A 10,150-nucleotide genomic window follows, 5' to 3' on the forward strand; every position below is an offset into this window, starting at 1 on the left:
CATTTGGCTTATGAAATATTTCTTACTCACAATATATTACTCCTGAAGGAATTCTGCGCCATTGCGCGTGTGCATATTTCATGTGCCGTGCACATTTGTGTGTGTGTGCAGAAAACAGCTTCTGCTGAAAAGTTGATGCAGTTCCGCCTTCTGCTCACCAGAGGGTGCTGTGGCGCTAGAACACAGCAGCTGCTCTTGGCAAGCCCTAGCTATGATAGGGAAGAGAAAAAGCCTGCAAAGTCTTCTTCACAGCTCCTGTCAGGCCAGGTCAGGAGACAGGAGATATGGGATGACAGACGGTGTGGGGTTGCTGGGGGGGTCACAGACAGGTGCTCATCAGAGCTAGTGTGGGGAGGACAGACTGGGGAAGGGGCTGAATGGGAGTGGAGGCGCAGGGCCACAGGAGGAAGGGAGGCGCAGGGACACATGGGGACAGGGGGCGCAGGGACACATGGAGATGCGGGGAGGGGACTGGCTGAAGGGGTGCAAGGACACATGGGCAGGAGGGGAGGGGGTGCAAAGCTTGGGGGGAGGGGTATGTCTGAGTGGTGGTGGGACAGAGACACATGGGGATGGGCAGATGGGATGACTGTATGGGAGAGGCTAGGGCAGGGGTCGGCAACCTGCAGCTGTGGAGCCACATGAGGCTCTTTGGATGCCCCCTTGCGGGCAGCCATTTTTTTTGAGGGGGGTGAGGTGCAGGCTCTGCCACAGGCAGCTCTGGGCTAGCAGTGCAGCAGGGTTCAGCAAGCTGGCCGCCTGCTTGTCCTGACCCCACGCTGCTGGCACATCTCTGCGCGCCCCTTGCGGGGAGGGGGCAGCAGGTCTCTATGGGCTGCCCGCGCATGCTAGCACCACCCCTGCAGCTCCCATTGGCTGGTTCCTGGCCAATGGGAGCTGTGAGGACAGTGCTGGGGGCGGGGGCAGCATGTGAAGCCGCTCCCTTCCCCCTGCCTCCGACGACCCCCCCCTCCCCCCGCCGCCGCCAGGGGTGCGCAGAGACGTGGCAGCTGCTTCCGGGAGTGGTGTGGGGCCAGGGCAGGCAGGCATCCTGCTGAACCCTGCTGCGCTGCCGGCTGGGAGCCAGCCACCTGTGGTAAGCGCCACCCGGCCAGAGCCTGCACCTTGCACCCCCTTCCACACCCCTGCCCCAGGTCAGAACCCCCTCCTGCACCCAAATTCCCTCCCAGACCCTGCACCCCAACCTCCTGCTCTGTTATCAAGGAAGACTGGCATCCAACAGAAGAGGTGGAAGGTTTGTATGCAGGGGATTCGGAGTCTGATACAAAGCCAGCGTGAGGTTCTCATAAACACATAATCCACCACAGTAGTTATTGTATCATCTCAGGTACGCAATGCTCCTGGCACCCCGTGATTCAGAAAGGCAGAGACCACTCAGCCCCCAGGGAGCACCCATATTGTACAGTGACATTGCATTACTGTGACCCCCTGCCAGGATAATGGCCTTATGCAGAGCCTCACTTGAGGGACTGTCACGTCACTGCAGGCCCTGTAGCAAATGTGTTTTAACAAACCCAAATCTAAATGCAAGTATTTGCAGAAGAGATGGGTCCAAACTTATTTGTATGTCAGTAACATCAGTAGGCCCCAACTGAGATCAGGTCCCCATTGTTCTAGCGGTGCTGTACAGATACAGGGGGTGTGCCTAAATTGCAATCAAAAGCGTAATTGCAGCTCTGCTAGCTTTAATCTAGCCACTCTGGCTAAAGATATAAGTGAATATGCAATGGCATGGACCCAGCATGGTTTAACACCACAGCTGCATACCCAGGCTGTGGGCAGTCTGGTACAGTCCTCGCTGAAGCTCCTAGATTCTAGTCGCATTAAAAGTATTGGTGAGTAGTAGTAACTTTAATATGTTCAGTTATTATTAGTTGACAAATTCCAACTCTACAAGTAGCCTTGCGTGTGATGCAGCTATCGAAATATTTTGGGCAAAGACAAAAACAAAAAAATGGCTCTTCTTTGAAAGGTTGCTGACCCCTGAGCGAGGGTCTGTATGGGGACGCTCCCTAACAATCCCTCCCCGCCCCCACAAAAAACCTGTTCCATACTGTTCCCACCCATACCCAATAACCCTTCAAGTTCATACCCAGAATTCTTCCCAGCAACTACTTCTCTCTCCCTCAGCTACTCTGTTACTCCTGACTCCCCCAAGCCTTTGCGCTGCTTCTGAGGGGTGTGGGAAGTACGGTTCTGTACTGTAGTTTAAATGAATTATTACTCAGAGTTCTGTATTAATATGCCTAGTAAGGAATCTGTTTGTCAAAAAACATTTCCTGAATCTTTTTTGTTGTCTGTATTATTACAGACATACTTGCTGACAGGTATTTTGAAATAAATGACCAAATATAATTGAAACTGGTGTGATTATATTGTGTTGTTTTGACAAATAAAATATGCAGAATTTTAAAATATTGTGTGCAGAATTTTTAATTTTTTGGCGCAGAATCCCCCAGGAGTAATATAACATACACATTAACATCCTAAGTGCTAAATAAATGCGTTGTGTATACCATAGTGATGACTCCTGTCTCACAAGCTGATTGGGCATGGCTCCCTGCTCCAGGCATTGCAATCTCCAGGGTTGCAGCTCTGATGGGGGTCTGGCCAGGGTGAATTTGTGAGAGTGGCACTGTGACTTGATACATAGGGACGCAGAACCACTCACTCAAATTTAGCCTGGCTCTTTCCCTGTCGTCATGTTGGAAGGGTGGCTGGGCTAAACCTGATCATCACTGTGACTCCGTGCTCCAGCTCACAAAGCCCAGAACGAGGAGCCAACCCTAGTCACCCCACAGGACCAGAGCGACAGGAGCCACTGCTATGGGGTGAGTGTGGGGTGGGCTCTGTAACATCCTCCCTTCCCTCTGGCCTCCCACATGACCCTTTGATACATTCTGGTAACCCAGTTTTGAGTAACAACTCACGGGTTAAGAAATCCTGGTCTAAGAAACCAGCTATGGTATGTACTTATTGGCTGTTTCAAGGTTCTCCCTTTGAACTGGGACCTGAGTTCCAGCTGAAGACCGGACTAAATACGATTGTAAAGTTTAGCACATAGTTGGCGTGTGTAGTTAGCAAAGTGCATTTTTAGTACAAAGAAGACACATTCACTCAGCAAGTGGACGCCGCATTAACTTCTCCATTTGAGTACTTACTGTATATTCTCTGAAATTTTTATACCCCCAAAACACTATAAAGGGGAATTGTCAAGTAGTTTTGTTGCAAAACTTGACCTGCCAATCCCTCTATCAGGGAAAATATCTTTGGATTCTAAACATTTTTTGCTGTATTTTTTTTTTTTTTTAAGTACATGAGTTCAACACTTAAATATAAGAAGATGAGTTCCCTCTGCAGGCTTTACAGTAATGGTTTGAATCAAACAAAAGCTATGTTCGTTTCTGCCTTTGGCTTTATGGGTGCTGTTGCCACTCTACAGCACCAGTTTTGATCTTCTCTTGTTTTCTGCTTGTTTTAGATTCTTGCCTCCATTGAGCTTCTGGCTCGGTCATTGCCAAAAATTCACCGCAGTGCATCTGAGCCCTCATTAAACCGGGCTGGCTTCCAGACGGAGGATTTTAGTCTGTATACTTGTGCTTCTCCAAAAACACCCATCCAGGCAGGGGGATACGGTGGGTTTCCAGTACACTGAAAAGGCGTTGAAAGCATGTGCCTGTGTGAGTGCTGTTCTGTTCCCGTGTGTGCGTGCACAAGTGTGCGTATGTTCTGAATTCCTACATGCTGTTCTCTTTAAAGGTGCACTGAGGGAGTAAACACTTACGTGTTAGGAGTGTGGGCTTTGTATGTTGCTGGCATGGAGACTGTTGCTAGATATGGATGCCCTGGGAATTGCCAGCACAAAAGGATTAAAAGGTCATCTAAGGGAAAAGTCACTTCAGACAAAACAAAAAAAAACCTGTTTTGGTTACTGGGTCATACCTTGCATTTCCTTTGCTTTCTGTGCCTTCTTTCCTTACTTTGATGGTTGGGTTAGTTGCTTTGTGGGCGGTGTCTTTATGTTTAAATAATCAAACTATATATTTTTTTCAATTGAATTGTCCGTATCCATGAGCAACAGGTTTTAGCTTCTCAGATTAGTTGTGTTGCTGGTGATATGTGAAGATGGCAAAAAGACCTTAGCTGCAAGGCTGAGCACAGCCAAAACTTGGTGTAGTCAGCAAAGGTGAGCAAACACAACACAGATTGCAAAGGAAGGCTTTGGCAATGTGTGACTTTTATTTTTAAATTTATGGTTTAAAAGAGTGCTGGTTGGAAAATATCTTTTACTAGAGAAGGTATCTGTTTTTTGTCTAAATGGTCTGACCAGTTCTACTTTAAAACCTTTTACAAATCTCTAATATCTCTGCAATGTAGAACAAACTTCAGATGTCTGGTGTTGCTTCTGAACAGCACACATATCATGAATAATCATCCCTGTATCCTGCAAATTAGAAGGAGTCTTATTTTGAGAAACTTGACGACTCTGAGAACATAATCAAATGTGTGTCTGCTATGCAATAATATGTTAACACCCACAATAGGAAAAACCTATTTTGTAGAAACAAAGCAGTAAACTTGAAAAGTTGTTTTCAGTGGGAAATCAATATTGTACAATGAATTTTATGTTTTAAAAAATGGTTTGCTATTATTTCACTACTTTATTTTAGTTAGTAATGTTGCTGAAGAAGTCTCTTTTCTGTGGGGAGAATGTTTTGCTTTTGTATAGAAGTTATTGGGTTGACTGCAAGTACCTAGCAAAGCAAACTAGAAACCCTGCTAAGATCATAATGTCAACTCATACCCTATTTTTCTTCTTCTTCTTTTTTTTTTTTTTGGATTATTCAACTTGAACAGGTAAATGACAGAGTAGTCCTATCTGTTTCATGTTACACTGACCTCTGGTGGCAGACATTAAAACAGTAACATTTTCAATGTCCTCATTGTCATATTCCTGTCCTATTTGAACTGTGTTCTTGAATATTTTACAGTTCTTTTAAATATTAAGCTGTTTACTGTGAACAGTTTCTCTCCACCAGAAACAAGATTTTGCTATCAAGGCAAGGAAAATATTTCCTAATGGCTTCTGGTTTATAATTTGTAGATAAGTTTGCAGTGGTGCTGCCAGGATGTCTTACCATTAGATGGGGGTGAACAGCAAAAAGCTTTCCTGCATGCCAGACCCTGCTGAAGCAGTAGAGTGCCTAGCCATGTGGTCACAGATCCTTGTAATGCAGTAGTTGGTAGCTGAGGGCTTGGAGAGGTGTGAGCAATTCCTACATTCCATAGGCTGACAATAATCGCCTAGCCCTTCTAATAGTTTCCCTAGTTCCTTTCTATCCACCTGCTGGAATAGTAACAGAACAAACCTGTTTTTTTTCCATTTCGTAAGATAAGGAACTCCAATTGTAAATTGTGGTTTTATTAGAGTTAGGTTTAGGATTAAAAGCTTTTTTTTTTAAACATTTTTGACCATTTTGTCAATGTTTGGGTATTTTTAGTTCACCATGGCAGATCTATCTTAAAACCAGAGTTCTAAAGGTTTTTTTTCTCTTTCCCATGAAATTCCCTACTTCAGATAGTCAAGAAAAGTGCCTCTTATGCTTTGGGGAAGGGCACTCAGCTGAAGGTTATGATGCCTCCTCAGGTGCAAGCAGTATGGCTGCTATGCCTCCCTTGCTGTCAAAACAAGATACGGTGTAGAATCCCAGGCAGAAAGGGCTCTTCCTCTTGTAAAATCATCCTGCAAGGAACTGTCAGAATGGTTTCCCTCGGCTAAGGGTACAGAGTAAGCAGCTATGATTCCAGCAGAACCCAGAGGCATCTTGGTTTAAAAAAAAAAAAAGGTGTTCTGACAAGGATCCCACAGTCAGATTTATGTCTGCTTCCCTGGATCTCGGAGAAGAGTAGAACTTGTTTGGATCTGGGCCAGCTAGATCAGTCATACACATCGGGGCACTGTTCCATGTCATCTAAGTACCAGGAGCCAATAACCTTTGAAGGCTCCAGTGGTGGGGCTGTCAGAAAACACAGAGCCATCATCACTGCCCAGCCCCAGCTTACTCCCTCTTACAGTCTGTCAGATCTGTTCAAGATTTTCCCGTCAGTGCTGTGCTGATGAGCCCTTGATGCCATGGGAACCACAGTTCTGGAAAAACCGAATGTCATATTCAGATATATGGGGCCCACTTTTCCTGCTATATCTAAGCTGAGTGCATTGGACTTCTTGGAACCAAAAAAAAAAAGGGGGGTTACTTGCCATTCTGCTGCAGCTTCACTCAAGGGGAGCCCTGTATGGGCACAGGAACATCCTTGGAGCCTCAGGTGTCAGGTTGGGAAGCTCCAAAGTTTAAATCTTACCCAGACTTCCCTCCATCTGAACACACTTTGGGGATTTTTACCCTATGGTCTTCCACCACCTGTGTCAGAGGTCTCTTCAGTGAAGAGTGGTAAGAAGAGACCATGATTTTCTACTCTCCCAAAAAATCTCCTGAGCGGGTGAAGGATTTAGTAGGGATCCCTCTGCTGTCTCCACCTGAATTCACTAATTTTCCTGATGTGACATCAAGTCCTCAGAAGTATAACTGTCTGCCTCATCCTCTGATGTGAGCATCTTAACTGCTTCCTCCTCTCCTCCAAGTAATATTAGGGCTTTGTGTGATTTCCCATCACCTATCCTGGACCTATGCAAAGAGAGACAGACTTTTTCTGGAGCTTTTTTAAAATCTAATTTTGCATGGTTTCTTTGGGGCAAACCCAGTCCCTATTCTCAATCCTCAGGTTTGGTTATGGGTCCTTATCCTCTCAAGATGCCTACTTCTGTACTCAAGGCAAAAGTACAATGACTACCTTAGGTTTGTGGGGGAAAACAATCTGTACAATTTAGTAGCCTGCAGAGTATTCACCAAGTAACTAGTAGTGACTACTGCTTGTCTGCGTTGACAAGATTTACAGGTGTATCTGGATCTGGATAACTGGATCATTAGAGCCCAGTCTTACTGTGAAATGGTTTATTCCCGGTGAGATATGCTCCTTCTTCAGATCTCTTGGTCTGAGAGTAAACAAAGTGAAATCAAACTTGGTCCCTGGGCAGGCTCTAATCTTCATAGAGGCCCAGCCTAAATTTTACAAGAGTTCTAGCTTACCTGTCCCAGACAGTGAGCCTAGCCATGTCCGTGCTAGATGGTTCTGTGAGATTTTATCTGCATGCGTGAGGCCTGATGGAGACCTGCATTTGTGTCAGCCCCGTTGGTAAGTATACAAATATGACCCAGGTAGAGGTAGCTGCAGCTGGTGTAGAAATATTTTCGTCTCAGTGGATCAGATACTTACTACTGCTGTGGATACTGCCAGTGTGCATCTCAAAGGCCGGGGGATGCCCTTCTCTTACCTTGCTTCTCAGACAGTGTTGCATCAAATCTGGGTTAAGGAGCACATGAAGAATCTTGGAGCAGTGAATAGTCTTTGGAAAAGAGTCCACATAAATTTGCTAGAGCTGAAGATCCGTAAGTTGGATCACAAATCCTTTCTCCCAGAGATGAGGGGCAGCTAGTACAGACCATATGAATGTGATTTATTATATGGACATATATGGAAGAACTTGGTCTCTTCTTATTACAATAGTTTTTGGAAATTGTGCATTTGAAACAAAGTGGGTCCATCTGCTCTGCACCTAACAGGTATGAAAATGCCTTAGCCATCTACTTGAGACAAATGGGGACCATCATAAGTGGTCATTCAAATCATCTATGGCATTTGGAAATTGAGTTGTTTGCTGAAAGTCAAAACAAGTGTCAGATGTTCTGATTGAGAGAAGGCAGAAATCCACAATCAAAAATTTTTCTTACATGCTGAGGGAAAAATGCTCTTTCTTGTTTCCTCTCGCATCCAGAGCATTGCATAAGGTTCGGCATGACAGAACCAGAGTGACCCTATTAACGCTGGGCTGGGCACAGCAGACTTGTTCTCAGAGCTTATGGCACTGTCTGAAGGTCATCCATTCAGTCTTCCTCAGAGTCAAGATCTCTTGTCCCAGCAGAACAGCTGGGTAGTGAACATCTTAAGTTACTTCATATGACAGCATGTTTGGTGGGTTTCAAGAACCAGAGGTCTGTGCTTGTCAAGTCAGTCATTCTACAGATAGAGGATGGGGTGGGGTGGGGGGTAAAGATGAGCTGGGGCAAGGTTTTTATATCCTCATTATATGAAATGTTGGGATAAGGGAATTTTGCTCTTAACTGCCAACCACTGCTCAACAGAGTTCTGTGGCCACATGGCTGGATACATGACTCTTGCAGCGTGGCTGTTTGGAGCCAATGCACTTGCAGAACAAGAACTTTTGTTGGCAAGTAGATTTTTTATATATATAGAGAGAGAGAGTCTCTCAGATTTTAGAATAAATGTATCTTGATTATCTACCACTACAGGGCCAGCATGTTATCTGCACTAAATTTGTCACCCATTCAGTTAAGATTTGTTATCTGAGATCAGGCTAGCACCTGAAAGTTAATAAGTATAGACTAAGATCAGCTTGTTATAAATGTCACTTTACTAAGATGTAGATGTAGACAGACTGAAAAATGACTGACAGTATTGACCTGTTAGCATCTGCTATGCATTATGTCAGTCACTAGATGAAATATTTTGACCCCCTCGCTCTGTTCTCCAGCTCATTCATATAAGTAGTTCATCTTTCGTCTTCTGAAGTCTCTTAGCAACAATTAAAAACTGAACTATTAGCTGAAACAGGCACAAGAGGAGTAAAGAGGGAGCAATCTCTTGTTTATCAATTAATCTTTAATCAGCCATTTCGGAAAGTAGACTGAAAAGCAAATTAAATAGAACCTGTTTAGACAGTTTGGCCTGTTAACCTCAAAGAGGCAATACTGTAACCTTTTGTCCTTTTTCCCTTTCAAAAAAAGTACTGAAACACGAGGCCATGAGTTCTACTAAAAGATGCTGTAGATATGCCAGAGAGAGGATAACATTAAGTATATTGAGTGTTTGAGAGCAAGGGTTTCATCTTTTGGTAGGGTTAAGAGAGTATTAACACAGTAAACGGAGCCCGTGGATAAAAACACTTCATTTAACAGGATTATCTTTCAGTTACATGCCTTCATGGAGTACTGGAGCTGTCAGAGGGCATATTTTTACTTGCAAGTTTCATGTGTGTGACTTCCACAGATTACAGGACGCTAAACCTGTTCAAGCCCCAAACTTGACTAATTTTAAAATGGTGAGAAGTTCTCCTGACAATTCTCTTCCTGTGCTCCCTCCACCCCATGCCTTAAATTAACAGCCATGATGCTGGAAGATTTAAAGTGAGGAAAATGAACATTGCTTTGGTATAATGTCCCTACTACTGCTCTCAGGGTGAAATTCATCCTTGTGCAGAGGGCTAGTGCAAGGCTTATGCATTGCTCACATCCCAGTTAAGCCTTCAAAATAAGGCTTAAATGTGGCTTAAGTAGTGCACTGAACTTGTGCTGGCCCTTCTGCTCCTGGATAAATTTCATCCTCCAAGCTTATCACGATTCTGGTGTTCTCTTTAATGCTGATTCCCAGAAAGATATAAACAAATAAAAGTCATATTGAATTTTTGCCAAATGAAGGATGACAGAAGTGCTACTGAAGGAATTATGTTTGAACTTGCAGAAGGGTAGTCTGGAAAAAGCTAAACATTGTGAAATGCTTTCTGCATTGTTACTACTTAAAAATAACCCCACCAATAAACAAGATACACATGGTTCTGTAGATTACAATATGCCCCATTCTTTATCCCAGTCCCCCTTTTTTAGAAATCTGGGAAACACCCCCTCACTCACTTCCCATGACACTCTCCTTCTAATCAAGACCTTTGATTAATTTTCTCAACTCTGACTCCCTTATGTGCTCCTGTGTCCTTTAGGGAGTACCTCAGTGCATGCACTTCTGTATGAGTTATTCCTAAGAGTACTCTCTGTGCACGTTCTCCTCACATGGAGACTTGTTCACTTTCCTTGGTTCTTTCCTTTGTAAAGCAGGCTGTGCTACACGTTTTGGGGAACTGAGTGTCATTTTGAATTGAACTAACATAATTCTTTTTAAATAATACTTGTGAATATATTTCTGTCCGTTCCACCCCTTCCAC

At 44.2% G+C, this 10,150-nt stretch overlaps 1 protein-coding gene across 1 annotated transcript in view; it reads left to right on the forward strand.

The window, feature by feature from the left end:
• Positions 1-10,150, forward strand: part of BRAF (B-Raf proto-oncogene, serine/threonine kinase) — a 117,781-nt gene that overhangs the window by 98,574 nt on the left and 9,057 nt on the right. The window contains exon 18 of the mRNA XM_084626527.1: positions 3,503-3,656. Within this exon, the coding sequence (XP_084482653.1) occupies positions 3,503-3,656 (154 nt within the window). The remainder of the gene's footprint in view (positions 1-3,502; positions 3,657-10,150) is intronic.

Source organism: Lepidochelys olivacea, assembly GCF_965140295.1.
Source record: "Lepidochelys olivacea isolate rLepOli2 genome assembly, chromosome: 1".
NCBI classification, from domain to species: domain Eukaryota; kingdom Metazoa; phylum Chordata; order Testudines; family Cheloniidae; genus Lepidochelys; species Lepidochelys olivacea.